This window comes from Heptranchias perlo, chromosome 15, assembly GCF_035084215.1.
Source record: "Heptranchias perlo isolate sHepPer1 chromosome 15, sHepPer1.hap1, whole genome shotgun sequence".
NCBI classification, from domain to species: Eukaryota; Metazoa; Chordata; class Chondrichthyes; order Hexanchiformes; family Hexanchidae; genus Heptranchias; species Heptranchias perlo.
Window position 1 is genome coordinate 62,837,898 of NC_090339.1, and position 15,426 is coordinate 62,853,323.

General features: G+C 44.5%; 1 protein-coding gene across 2 annotated transcripts in view; it reads left to right on the forward strand.

Annotated features, from left to right (window-relative positions):
• mcf2a (MCF.2 cell line derived transforming sequence a) overlaps positions 1–15,426 on the forward strand; it is a 124,259-nt gene that overhangs the window by 20,340 nt on the left and 88,493 nt on the right. For both annotated transcript variants that reach the window (XM_067997321.1, XM_067997320.1), the window contains exons 3-4: positions 234–348; positions 13,579–13,669. In XM_067997321.1, the coding sequence (XP_067853422.1) occupies positions 234–348; positions 13,579–13,669 (206 nt within the window). The remainder of the gene's footprint in view (positions 1–233; positions 349–13,578; positions 13,670–15,426) is intronic.

Consider the following 15,426-nt stretch of genomic DNA (forward strand, 5'->3'; position numbering starts at 1 on the left):
TTACATAGAATTTACAGCACAGAAACAGGCCATTCGGCCCAACTGGTCTGTGCTCCACACGAGCCTCCTCCCTCCCTACTTCGTCTCACCCTATCACCATATCCTCCTATTCCCTTCTCCCTCTTGTGTTTATCGAGCTTCCCCTTTAAAGGCATCAAATGTACTACAACAGCACCAGTTGTACACTGAGCTGTAGATGAAGTTATACTGATATTTGGTATCGTTTGCCGCAGGTGGACGAGGCAAAGATGATGCGGTGATTATAACTTTCCCAGAATACCCCAGCTTTAGCGACATTTCAGAAGAGGTCATACAGAAGGTCGTCACCTACTTGACTGCTATCCCAAGGTATGCACTTAAACTCACACGATGTATTAACGTTTCTCTCCTTCTCCGCTGGGGTACAGTTCCACGGGCCCCTGGACGTCCTCTTCTCACCGACACTCGACTGCCACAGGCACCGATTGTACCGAAGAGGAATCGCTAGATTATTCAAGTGAATACGGTGCGCACTTTCACCCAGAATTACATAGAATTTCACAGCACAGAAACAGGCCATTCGGCCCAACTGGTCCATGCTGGAGTTTATGCTCCACACGAGCCTCCTCCCTCTCTACTTCATCTCACTCTATCGGCATATCCTTCTATTCCTTTCTCCCTCATGTGTTTATCCAGCTTCCCCTTAAATGCATCTACGCTATTCACCTCAACTACTCCTTGTGGTAGCGAGTTCCACATTCTCACCACTCTCTGGGTACTTGCAGACACCAGTTTCAGACACAGTTCTGTTTTTTGATAATTAAATATTTTGAAAGCAGTTGATGCCGTGTGCAGTTTCACTAGGATTTATGAGGATAGGTTAACATTTGTGCTGGGAGACTGGGATTGCTGGGATGAATATAGGGCAGGACATCAGGGAGAACTCCCCAGCTCTTCTTCAAATAGTGCCTCAGGATCTCATACATCCACCTGAGAGGGCAGACGGGGCCTCGGTTTAACATCTCTGCTGAAAGACGGCACCTCCGACAGTGCAGCACTGGCTCGGCACTGGCACTGGAGTATCAGCCCGGATTGCATGCACAAGGCCTCGAGCGGGACCTGAACCCATGACCTTCTGACTCAAGAGACAAGTGTGCTACCAACTGAGTCAAGGACATCAGTTCCAATCTTGATGAACCATTTATTGCTTGACTTGTTACAGTGCTGGCAGCTTGTCTCAGTGTTCAGTGCTGCACCAATGTCCTTTAGAGAAGGAAACCTGCCTTCCTTACCCAGTCAAGGCCTACATGTGACTCCAGTCCACGCCGTGGTTGACTCTTAACTGCCCTCTGAAGTGGCCACTCAGTTGTATCAAACCGCTACAAATAATAACAATAATAAAACCAGATGGATTACTCAGCCACCCCTTCCACCACCGTGGCTGCAGTGTGTATCATCCGCAGGATGCACTGCAGCAACTCGCCAAGGCTTCTTCGACAGCACCTCCCAAACCCGCGACTTCCACCACCTGGCGGGACGAGGGCAGCAACAATAACAACTTGCATTTACGTTGCGCCTTTAACGTAGTAAAACATCCAAAGGCGCTTCACAGGAGCGATTATCAGTCAAAATATTGACACCGAGCCACGTAAAGAAATACTGGGACAGGTGACCAAAAGCTTGGTCAAAGAGATAGGTTTTAAGGAGCGACTTAAAGGAGGAGAGAGAGGGGTAAAGAGGCAGGAGCATGGGAACACCATCACCTCCAAGTTCCCCTCCAAGTAACACACCATCCTGACTTGGACATGTATCGGCCGTTCCTTCATCGTCACTGGGTGAAAATGCTGGAACTGCCGACCTAACAGCACGGTGGGAGAACCTTCACCACATGGGATTTCAGGGTTTCACCACCACTTTCGCAGGACAGCTAGGGATGGGCAATAAATGCCGGCCTTACCAGTGACGCCCACATCCCGAGAATGAATTAAAATAAAAGGTCAGAATGATGTCAGTGTGGAGCCGTTTTCAATAAATACCATCTCCTGTTTGAGTGGCAGTGATCCCATTGGGAATGGGACAGGAAGTTCCAGGGCGGTTATGGGTCCCCATTCCATTTTCCCCGTGCATTTTGCTCGCCACACTTCAGATACTCGACACAGGAGAATTGGCCCCTTATAATCTCTGTCTCAATACAGCATTCCCTGTTCAAATAACCTGCCACGTGGAAATAAATATTCTAACTTCCTCCTTCATTCTTCCAGTGACAATCGTGAGTCTAATTCAGCGCACCGGTTATGGTAGAGTTAAACACTACACCGGTTACGGTAGAGTTAAACACTACACCGGTTATGGTAGAGTTAAACACTACACCGGTTACGGTAGAGTTAAACACTACACCGGTTATGGTAGAGTTAAACACTACTTACCTGCTGTTTCACTTTCGTCACCTGCATGTTAACATTAAACAAACCCATTCTTTCATCTGATAACACTGGCAATCAAAGAAATAGTTTTAATACGGAGAATGTTTCAGCTCTGTCACAATGGCTGTGTTTGTTTTTCAGGGCAAGGCTTTCAGTTCAAGAATCATGGGACATCAGAATCGCAAACTCTGAACCCAGCACAATTGTATCAGTCAGGGAAATGCGTCAGCAACTTAAAATAGGAACATAGGAACAGGAGGTGGCCTTTCAGCCCCTCGAGCCTGCTCCGCCATTCAATAAGATCATGGCTGATCGCTTCTATCACAACTTCACTTTCCTGCCCGATCCCCATAGCCTTTGATTCCCCTAGAGTCCAAAAATTAATCGATCTCAGCCTTGAATATACTCAACGACTCAGCATCCACAGCCCTCTGGGGTAGAGAATTCCAAAGATTCACAACCCCCTGAGTGAAGAAATTCCTCCTCATCTCAGTCTTAAATGGCCGACCCCTTATCCTGAGATTATGACCCCTGGTTCTAGACTCTCCAGCCAGGGGAAACATCCTCTCAGCATCTACCCTGTCAAGCCCTCTCAGAATCTTGTATGTTTCAATGAGATCACCTCTCATTCTTCTAAACTCCAGAGAGTATCGGCCCATTCTACTCAATCTCTCTTCATAGGACAACCCTCTCATCCCAGGAATTAATCTAGTGAACCTTTGTTGCACCGTCTCTAAGGCAAGTATATCCTTCCTTAGATAAGGAGACCAAAACTGTACGCAGTACTCCAGGTGTGGTCTCATCAAAGCCCTGTACAATTGTAGTGAGTCTTCCTTACTCTTGTACTCCAAACCCCTTGCAATAAAGGCCAATATGCCATATGCTTTCCTAATTGCCTGCTGTAGCCGCATGCTAAATTTTTTTGTGTTTCTTGTACCAGGACGCCCAAGTCTCTCTGGACATCAACATTTAATAGTTTCTCACCATTTAAAAAAGATTCTGTTTTTCAATTCTTCCTACCAAAGTGAATAACCTCACATTTCCCACATTGTACTCCACCTGCCACCTTCTTGCCCATTCACTTAACCTGTCTATATCCCTTTGCAAACCTTCTGTGTCCTCCTCACTGCTTACTTTCCCACCTATCGTCAGCAAACTTGGATACATTACACTGGCCCCTTCATCCAAGTCATTAACATACATTGTAATTAGCTGAGGCCCAAGCACTGATCCTTGCGGTACCCCACTAGTTACAGCCTGCCAACCTGGAAATGACCCGTTTATCCCTACTCTCTGTTTTCTGTCCGTTAACCAATCCTCTATCCATGCTAATATATTACCCCCAACCCCATGAGCCCTTATCTTGCGTAACAACCTTTTGTGTGGCACCTTATTGAATGCCTTTTGATAATCCAAATGTACTACATCCACTGGTTCCCCTTTATCTACCCGGCTAGTTACATCCTCAAAAAACTCTAATAAATTTGTCAAACATGACTTCCCTTTCATAAAACCATGTTGACTCTGCCCAATCATATTATGATTTTCTAAGTGCCCTGTTACCATTTCGTTAATAATTGATTCCAGCATTTTCCTGACGATTGATGTCAGGCTAACTGGCCTGTAGTTCCCTGTTTTCTCTCTCCCTCCTTTCTTGAATAGTGGGGTTACATTTGCTACCTTCCAATCCGCTGGGACCATTCTAGAATCTGGGGAATTTTGGAAGATCAAAACCAATGCATCCACCATCTCTGCAGCCACCTCTTTTAGAACCCTAGAATGTCGGCCATCTGGTCCAGGGGATTTGTTGGCTTTTAGTCCCATTAGTTTCTCCAGTACTTTTTCTCTGCTGATATTAATTACTTTAAGTTCCTCACTCTCATTAACCCCTTGGTTCCCCGCTATTTCTGGTATGCTTTTTGTGTCTTCTACTGTGAAGACAGATACAAGATATTTGTTTAAAGCATCTGCCATTTCCTGATTCCCCATTATAATTTCTCCTGTCTCAGCCTCGAAGGGACCAACGTTTACTTTTGCTACTTTTTTCATTTTTATATTTCTTGCTAGTTTACTTTCATATTCTATTTTCTCCCTTTTTATCAATTTTTTGGTCGTCCTTTGCTGGTTTCTAAAACACTCCTAATCCTCAGGTTTACTACACTTCTTGGCAACATTATAGGCCTCTTCTTTTAATCTAATACTATCCTAAACTTCTTTAGTTAGCCACGGATGGATCACTTTCTCATGGAGTTTTTATTTCTTAATGGGATGTATATTTGTTGAGAATATTTAAATATTTCCTTAAATGTTTGCCATTGCTTTTCAACCGTCATTTCTTTTAATTTAATTTCCCAATCTACCTTAGCCAACTCGCCCCTCATATCTTTGTAATTGGCTTTATTTAAGTTTAAGACTCTAGTTTTGGACATAAGTACTTCGCTCTCAAACTCAATGTGAAGTTCTATCATATTATGATCACTCTTCCCCAGAGGATCCTTTACTGTGAGATTACTAATTAACCCTGTCTCATTCACAATACAAGATCTAAAATAGCCCGTTCCCTGGTTGGTTCCATGATGTATTGCTCTAGGAAACCATTTCGAGTGCATTCCATGAACTTGTCCTCCAAACTATCTTTGCCAATTTGATTTGTCCAGTCTATATGAAGATTAAGGACCCCATGATTACTGCATTATCTTTATTACAAGCTCCTATTATTACATGATTAATACTCTGTCCAATGGTATAGCTACTATTAGGGGGCCTATAAACTACTCCCACCAGTGTTTTCTGCCCCTTGTTATTTCTTATTTCCACCCATAATGATTCTATTGGGGAAAAAGCGGGAACAGGGTACTGAGTTAGACGATCAGCCATGATCATTTTGAATGGCGGAGCAGGCCCGAAGGGCCGAATGGCCTACACTTGCTCCTATTTTCTATGTTTCTATGTTTTTATTTCCTGATCTTCCGAGCCAAGGTCTTTCCTCACCACTGTCCTTATGCCATCCTTTATTATTAGGGCTACACCTCCTCCTTTTCCATTCTGCCTGTCTTTTCTAAACATCGTGTCACCTGGAATATTTAGTTCCCAATCTTGGTCTCTTTGCAACCATGTCTCTATAATGGCTATTAGATCAAACCCACTTATCTCTATTTGTGCAACTAATTCATCTATCTTGTTACGAATACTCCGTGCATTCAGATAATAAGCCTTTAATTTTGACTTTCTACCATTTTTTCTTGCTTTGACCTTACTTGTTGATGCTCTATTATTGGTAAACTCTCTGTCCCTTCCTGCCACACTCTGCTTATCTTTACCCAAATCACTACACTGCTCTGTTGCCTTGACTTTTCTCTATAGATTTCTAAATTTCCCCTCACCTGACCCCTCCCCCACCCCCCTTTTTAGTTTAGAACCCTATCTACAGCCCTAGTTATTCGATTTGCCAGGACGCTGGTCCCAGCCGGTTTAAGTGGAGCCCGTCCCGTCGGAACAGCTCCCTCTTTCCCCAGTACTGGTGCCAGTGCCCCATGAATCGAAACCCCTGTCTCCCATACCACTCTTTGAGCCACTCATTTAACTCTCTGATCTGTTCGACCCTGTGCCAATTTACACGTGGCTCAGTAATCCAGAGATTATTGCCTTTGAGGTTTTGCTTATTAATTTAGACCCTAGCTCCTCAAACTGTCTCTGCAGAACCCCATTCTTAGTTTTACCTATGTCGTTGGTTCCAACACGGACCACGACAACTGGATCCTCCTCCTCATGCTCCAAGTTCTTTTCCAGCCGCGAGGAGATGTCCTTAACCCTGGCACCGGGCAGGCAACACAGCCTTTGGGACCCTTGGTCGCGGCTGCAGAGAACAGAGTCTATCCCCCTGACTATACTATCCCCTACGACTACTGTATTCCTATTTACTCCCCCCACTTGAATGACCTCCTGAACCACAGTGCCACATGGTCAGTTTGCCCATCCTCCCTGCAGTCTTCGCTCTCATCTATACAGGTAGTAAGTACCTCGTACCTGTTGGACAAGGTCAAGGGCAGAGGCTCTTATGTCCCTATGTTCTTGATTCCCCCACCAGAGGGAAATAATTTCTCTCTATCTGCCCTATCAAATAGAATCTGTTGCACGGAATAAGATCAACATTACGTTGAATTATTTGTTGCAAGCAAAAAAATTCTGATCCACAAATAGCACTTCCACTGAAACAGAGAGCACAGTCTGACACCATTTCTCTAGTAAAGATATTTTATGACAGGTATGGCTTTGCAGTAATGTGCAAATCTGAAACCATCTGTTGAGACTTGAGCTGTCAGTGGTCTGACTCCCAGCACTGGTTTCTGAAGGGCACAACACTCCCTTATAATGCAGAATCTAGTGTATCGATCAGCCCAGGTGGATGTGCACTTGCGATCAATGAAGGTGACAAATGGAAGCAGTTAACGGTGGATTGCGCCATCTGTTTCTGTGCAATCTGTTTGAGGCAGTCTCTCCCGTACCTGGTACTGAACACAAATGTTTAATATAAACTTATGTAAGGTGTCAGCTGCTGGCTTAGTAGGGAGCACGCTCGCTCCTGGGTCATGAAGGGTGTGGGTTGAAGTCCCACTCCAGAGACTTGAAAACTAAATCTAGGCTGATGCTCCCAGTGCAGTACTGAGGGAGTGCTGCACTGTTGGAGGTGCCGTCTTTTGGATGAGACGTTAAACTGAGGCCCCACCTGCCCTCACAGGTGGACGTAAAAGATCCCATGGCCACTATTTCGAAGAAGAGCAGGGAAGTTCTCCAAGTTGGCCAATATTTATCCCTCAACTAACATCACCTAAAACAGATTATCTGGTCATTATCATATTGCTGTTTGTGGGATCTTGCTGTGTGCAAATTGGCTGCCGTGTTCCCTACATTATAACAGTGATTACACTTCAAAAGTACTTCATTGACTGTAAAGCGCTTTGGGACATCCTGAGGTTGTGAAAGGCGCTATATAAATGCAAGTCTTTCTTTTCTTTCACTTGTGATCTTCACTGAATCGTACACTGGTGCTAAGATTGCTGATGCCAGTTAGAGGTTTGTGAGCCTTTTGCTATTTGTACCTCCTCGTTATTGTGCTAGAAGACCAACGGAGCTCTCAAACCTTGTTTGGTTTTGGTTGGGATGTTGATATCTTTCAGTGATAGTTCTGCACTCTGCAGGTCCCTCAGGCCGTGGGGCAGAGGCAGGGGCGGAGGTGGGCAATGTTAGAGGTGGATATTGGCAGTCTTTGTGGTGGAGGGGATGAGGGAGTAAGATGTTAGGCTGTTTTGTAAGGACAGAAGAGTTATACCATGTGGCACACCATGATAGCTTTAATGGCCCTCAAAGGTAAACTAAAGGACACCATTGATCCATTAAAAAAAATTGAGTAGGAAAAAATGTGGGGGAGTTCAGTTCACTAGATATTTAATATCTTTTCCCAAGTAATTTCTTCACACTATGGGTTATGAGAATGTTGTACACACAGCCCTCGAAACATGTAAATGCAGGATCAATAGATGTGTTTAATGGGGAGATAGACACATACTCAGGAAGTAAGAAGAGACATGGAGAAAGGGCTGGGAATTGGGATCAAAAAGATAAAGCGTAGCCATGGCTTGATGGAACAGATTTCTACTCCTGTTCCCAGGTTCCAATGTTCCTAGGTAGGCATTTGTGTACAAATACCTGATCAGTTACATATCTACCAGGTAATTACAGTCAAGTCCTCATGTTCCCAACCTTAGTTGGATCTACTTTGTTAGTCCTTAGTGTACTGCAGGTCTCAGCTACTCAAAAGGATGAATCGCACCATCCAAAGGATGGGGATAGCACTTGGGGTGATCAAGGGGATGGACCAGACTGAGCAATGTTTCCAAAGTGGAGGAGCGTGAATATACGCACATACGAACAGTAACAGGAAAGGAAAAGTCCCTCTGGTCCATGCAGCCTGTCCCACACAATCATGATACCTTGTGTATCACAATATATACACTCCCCATCCCACACCATGTGATCTCTGGGAGAGGCAATAAAACAGACAAAAACCCCGGCCAATTTGGGGGAAAGAAATCTGGGAAATTCCCCTCCGACCCCCACTTTGGCGATTGAAACTGGTCCAGGAGATCACTCTGGCCCTGATAATTCTGTGCATTACATTACCTACCTCTTGTACGAGGTGATCTCCACCCCAGCCAGAAACAGGTCCAGGTCTCGCTTCAAGGAATTCAGTGAATCGGCCTGCGCTGCACGAGCCGGCAGCTTGTTCCTGGGGCCCACTATTCTCTGGGAAAAGATCCACCTCCTGACATCTAACCTCAATCTGACCTTGTCCAACTTAAAATTGTGACCCCCTGGCCCTCCCTAATGTATTTAATTGGAACAAACTGTCAACTCAAACACAATCTATTCCCTTCATCATCTTATAAACCTCGATCAGATCACCCTTAAGTCTACGCTTCTCTGAATTGTAGATCCCCAGCTCTTTGAGCCTATCTTGATAACTGCGATGCTTTAAGCTGGGAATTAGTCTAATGACCTTCCTCTTCACCCTTTCCAAAGCCTCAATATCACCCACCATGTGCGGAGACCAAAACTGGACACAGTATTCCAACTGAGGCCTGACCGAGGTCTTGTACAAGGACAAAATAGTTTGCTTAGTCCTATAGTCAATTGTCCCATAACTGCACCCCAACACCCAATTTGCTCCAGCTATCGCTTCACGGCATTGCTCATGAACCTTCAGCGATCAGTGCACTCGAACGCCCAGATCTCTTTCTCTTTAACGCTTTTCCCTGAAGGGCGTATGTACGTTGAGCATTTGTCCTGCATAGTGGTGAGTGGGAGAAAATAAGTGAGGGAGGGAGGGAACAATGCCCCAGATTTTCCAACTAAAGATGAAAATGTTTAAGTCTGGGTATGGTGGTGTTGTGGTTACGTTACTGGACTAGTAATCCAGAGAACACAAGTTCAAATCCCACTGTGGCAGTTTAAGAATTTGAATTTGGTTTAAAAAAATTATCTGGAAATAAAAAGCCGGTCTCAGTAAAAGTGACCGTGAAGCTGTACAGATTGTTGTAAAAAACCCAACTGGTTCATTAATGTTCCTTTAGCGGAAGGAAACTTGCCGTCCTGACCTGATCTGGGCTTATTTGTGACTCCAGTCCCACCCCAACATGGTTGACTCTAAATTGCCCTGAGAAGTGGCCTAGCAAACATTCAGTTGTATCAAACCTGCTACCGGTAGTTCAAGAAGAAGGCCCAGCACCACCTTCTCAGGGCAACTAGGGGATGGGCAATAAATGCCGGCAATGCCCACATCCCGAGAATGATTTTTTGTAAAGTATTCTTTTCCTGCTGTTGTCAGGCTGATATTGTCCCCTCCTTTGCTGTAATCTTAACATTAGATTATTGATACATGGCAATCATTTGCATTTTATGTATTTAAAGTAAGTTTGCTTTGTCTTTGTTTGTTAAAAGCCAATGCAGACAGCGGAGCTGATTCCCATTCAAACATCCTGCCCTCTGCAATCTCCCATTCAGACTTCATGCCCTCAGTGGAGCTGCCATTCACACAGCATGGCTCAGGTTTTAACTCGGCCCCATGGATGCATATCAGGAATTTCAAGAGCCATATATAGGCCTAGAAAATTCATTGGGAGAGGCGGGGTGGGGGGAGAGATGAAGGGAGGGGCCACAAGCAGCAGGCCATTGGTGGATCGATTGCCTTATAAGGGGTGGGGGGGACAGGGCTAACCCGGAAACTTCACCTGATGTATTCGGGTCCCAACAGAGTTCGCGGCCGTTCTGATGGACTCTTGCTGAAGTTATGGCCAGGAACAGACATGCGTTTTTGATCCCATGAAGTTCAAATCCGTTCATTTCTATATATCTTAAGGTGCAGACACAGACGAGCTTGGTGTCCTGGGTTTAAAAATTATCCACCAGTGAGGCAACAGTGGGGAAAAAAAACCCAGCCCTTTTCAAGCCTCCAGGGCTATGAGCTATTAGGGCTCAGTGGCCCATTGGTTGTGGTATTGGACTCGTGAGTTCAAATCCCAGTGTGGCAAGTTGTGAGTTTGAATTCAATAATGTGACCTGGCAACAGAAACATGAAGGTTTGTTCTAAAAATCGGACTGATTCTCTCAGTGGGTGACACTCTCGTCTCTGAGTCAGAAGGTCATGGGTTCAAATTCCACTCCAGAGACATGAGCACAAAACCTAGGCTGACACTCCCAGTGCAGTACTGAGGGAGTGCAGCACTGTCGGAGGCGCCGTCTTTCAGGTGAGATGTTTAACCGAGGCCCCGTCTGCTCTCTCAGGTGAATGTAAAAGATCGCTCAGCCGCTGTTTCGAAGAAGAGCAGGGGGAGTTTTTCCCAGTGTCCTGGCCAATATTTATCCCTCAACCAACATCACTAAAAAAACAGATTATCTGATAATTATTACATTGCTGTTTGTGGGATCTTGCTGTGCGCAAATTGGCTGCTGCGTTTCCTACATTATAACAGTAACTACACTTCAAAATGTATTTCATTGGTTGTTGTAAAGTGCTTTGGGATGTCCTGATGACATGAAAGGCGCCATAGAAATGCAAGTTCTTTCTTTACAATGTCCTTCAAGGAAGGGAACATGCCTCTGTGACCCAGTCTGGCTTTACACGACTCCAGCCCCACACAGTTGACACCAATGCCCTCTGAAGTGGCCTAGCAAGCCAAGCAGTTGTAAGATGAGTCGCTGACAGCGGTTGAAGATGAAGAAAGTTCACCACCAACTTCTCCGGGCAACTGGGGTCGGGCAATAAATGCGGCCTTGCCAGCAACGCCCACACCCTGAGAACAATTTTTTTTTAAATGGACAAACAAGGGAATAAGAAATAGGACTGAGTTGCCGGGCTGGATTGACAGGGCTCAGACGTCAGTTGGCCCATGGGATGAAGCTCAGACTCTCCTGTCCTCTGGACATTTAGGCCCATCAGCTGAACGAGGAAATAGGGCATTAATTACATAGAATGTATAGCACAAAAACAGGCCATTCGGCCCAACTGGTCTATGCCGGCGTTTCTGCTCCCTACAAGCCTCCTTCCACCCCTCTTCATCTAACCCTATCAGCATAACCTTCTATTCCTTTCTCCCTCATGTGTTTATCCAACTTCCCCTTAAATGCATCTATGCTATTTGCCTCAACTACCCCTTGTGGTAGCGAGTTCCACATTTTAACCACTCTCCTGAATTCCTTATTGTATTATTAGTGACTATCGTATGTTCATCTCCTCTAGTTTTGGTCTCTCCCACAAGTAGAAACATTTTCTCTACATCGGGGACAGGGACTCGATAAAATTAATATAAGTGAAGCAACAGTAATGAAGAAAGTAATAGCACTAAAGAGTGACAAATCCCCAGGACCATTTGGTTTCCATCCCATAGTTTTAAAGGAAGTAGGTGAGCACATTGCAGATGCCCTAACTATAATCTTTCAAAGTTCTCTAGATTCAGGAACTGTCCCTCTGGATTGGAAAATTGCACATGTCACTCCGCTTTTTAAGAAAGGAGAGAAAGGGAAACCAGGGAATTATAGACCAGTTAGCCTAGCATGTATTGTGGGGAAAATACTGGAGTCTATAGTTAAGGATAGGGTGACAGAATACCTCGAGAATGTTCAGTTAATCAGAGAGAGCCAGCATGGATTTGTGAAAGGTAGGTCGGCCTGACAAACCTGATTGAATTTTTTGAAGAGGTGACTAAAATAGTGGACAGGGGAATGCCAATGGATGTTATTTATATGGACTTCCAGAATGCATTTGATAAGGTCCCACATAAGAGACTGTTAGCTAATATAGAAGCCCATGGAATCGAGGGAAAAGTACGGACTTGGTTAGGAAGTTGGCTGAGCGAAAGGCGTCAGAGAGTAGGGATAATGGGTAGGTACTCACATTGGCAGGATGTGACTAGTGGAGTCCCGCAGGGATCTGTCTTGGGGCCTCAATTATTCACAATATTTATTAACAACTTAGATGAAGGCATAGAAAGTCTCATATCAAATTTGCCGATGACAGAAAGATTGGTGGCATTGTAAGCAGTTTAGATGAAAACATAAAATTACAAAGCGATATTGATAGATTGGGTGAATGGGCAAAACTGTGGCAAATGGAATTCAATGTAGACAAATGTGAGGTCATCCACTGTGGATCAAAAAAGGATAGAACAGGGTACTTTCTAAATGGTAAAAGTTAAAAACAGTGGATGTCCAAAGGGACCTAGGGGTTCAGGTACATAGATCATTGAAGTGTCATGAACAGGTGCAGAAAATAATCAATAAGGCTGATGAAATGCTGGCCTTTATATCTAGAGGACTGGAGTACAAGGGGGAAGAAGTTATGCTGCAGCTATACAAAACCCTGGTTAGACTGTACCTGGAGTACTGTGAGCACCACACCTTCAGAAGGACATATTAGCCTTGGAGGGAGTGCAGCGTAGGTTCACTAGAATGATACCCGGACTTCAGGGGTTAAGTTACGAGGAGAGATTACACAAATTGGGGTTGTATTCTCTGGAGTTTAGAAGGTTAAGGGGTGATCTGATCGAAGTTTATAAGATATTATGGGGAACAGATAGGGTGGATAGAGAGAAACTATTTCCGCTGGTTGGGAATTCTAGGAGTAGGGGGCACAGTCTAAAAATTAGAGCCAGACCTTTCAGGAGTGAGATTAGAAAACATTTCTACACACAAAGGGTGGTAGAAGTTTGGAACTCTCTTCCGCAAACGGCAATTGATACTAGCTCAATTGCTAAATTTAAATCTGAGATAGATAGCTTTTTGGCAACCAAAGGTATTAAGGGATATGGGCCAAAGGCAGGTATATAGAGTTAGATAACAGATCAGCCATGATCTTATCAAATGGCAGAGCAGGCACGAGGGGCTGAATGGCCTACTCCTGTTCCTATGTTCCTATCAAACCCTTTCATAATTTTAAGGTCACCCCTCATCCTTCTCTTTTCCAGAGAAAAGAGCCCCAGCCTGTTCAATCTTTCCTGATAGTTAGAACTATCTTCAGTTCTGGTATGGTCCTTAATGAGAGGATTTAATTCACACAGTTTCTGCACTTTATTCTAATTGTTATTAACCTGGTTTGACAGTTTTTATTTCTCTTTTCTCACAGTCTACAAAAACCTGAAATCAAGTTCATTGTTATCTTAGACAGGCGACTGGACACATGGACATCTATCAAAGCAGCTCTCCTCCAAATAGCAGTGAGTATTTTGTTTTCCATTTGTTCATCAGTGATTAATAAAACCCTTTTCTGTGCTCCTTAACTAGTTCGAAAAGGTATGATTTGATGTGCTATCTCATAACAAACAGCCTCCAGCCACTTATTGCAGGATGTCATTGTAAAGTGGACCATTTCACATTCCCTGGGCTAGATTGACCACTGACGATAGATCAACCATGATCTCATTGAATGGCGGAATCAGCTCAAGGGGCTGAATGGCCTCCTCCTGTTCCTATGACTACAAGTGTTTGGAAAATTTAGTCCCCTGTGTCTGTATTCATTGGTTGGTCAGGGGTGGGGATAAATTATTGGATGCACACAGGGTAGGAATGCTGAATTTCTTCTGCCAAATCCATCAAACTTGGACTAAATCTCAGATATTTGACAATCTGAAACGATCCAGATTTGAAGTGGAATTGTCTCCTTTAATTGACCAAAATCCTTGGGTGTAGCTACCTTTTAAACAATTTCCCTGGTGGTTTTAAGTGTGTGTGAACAGAGTGAGAGGGAGGGACAAAGCGTTTGTTCCCTACTAATTTAATCAAATAATTGATCCAAGTTCCCCGGCAGTCTGGTGGGTCTGAATTCTTTAGTAGACTTGAAGGCAGTGACCTCCTTGCAGTTTAGATGTTGTATATATTGTTCAGTGGAGGTGTTGGATTGGGATCATTTAAATTTAGTGGGAGAAGATGCTTGACGTGGAGTTGCTGGTATGGATCTTGTGTCACCGATTATCATATCAAACCTGGTTGTGCTGTAGCAGAAGTGTTCAGATCATGACCCATAGACCCATTTGGCCAACAAGCCAATTTCATCTTGCTTCAGGTCTCTCCAGTTTGTCTGCCCTTTTTCCATTTCTGGTTATGTTGTATGTGTCACAGGAAATTCAAACAGCCCAACTCAAAGAGTTAATTTGTAGTTCTTAGCTTGTAGCTGGCGAGCGGTAAGATGAATGTGCACGTAAAGACACAAGATTCAATTTTCATTTAACCTCAGTGTTTGGCTGATGTTTATATGTAGTCCAAGGACTCCGTGGTTTATAACTAAACCAAAATATTTGGACCCCTTGCCTCTCCCCCCTTTCAAAAGCGCCCCCCCCCCCCGCGGGACATCAACCACTGAGAAGGACGAGGGCAGCGCTGTCTTTGGAACACCATCACCTCCAGTTTCCCCCCCCCGCCCGAGTCGCACACCATCCCCACTTGTACATTTATCGCTGTTCCTTCATCGTTGCTGTGTCAAAATCCTGGAATTCCCCACCAAGCATCATCACCACAGGAGCAGCAGTGGTTCAAGAAGAAAGCCCACCACCACCTTCTCGGGGCAACTAGGGGATGGGCAATAAATGCAGCCTCGCCAACGACGCCCACGTCCCAAGAATGAATTTTTAAAAAGTTATGAGTTGCAAACTAACTGTTTTGAGTTTGGTAGGAATGTGAGAGACAAGACTTGGCGGCCACTTGTGGGTATGGTTGATAAACTAGACCCGATTTTAACTTAATGGGCCTGGCGAGGATGGGGTGTGTTTGGGTCTGATGCCTGATTTCCCGCTCCATTGACTCTAACCAAGCCAAAAATTGGACGAGGTATAAATCGCCTCATTCTGGCCGGGTGGGTTAGGTTAAAATCGGGGCTAATATATGTGGCTTCATATAGTGATGATGTGGAGATGCCGGTGATGGACTGGGGTTGACAATTGTAAACAATTTTACAACACCAAGTTATAGTCCAGCAATT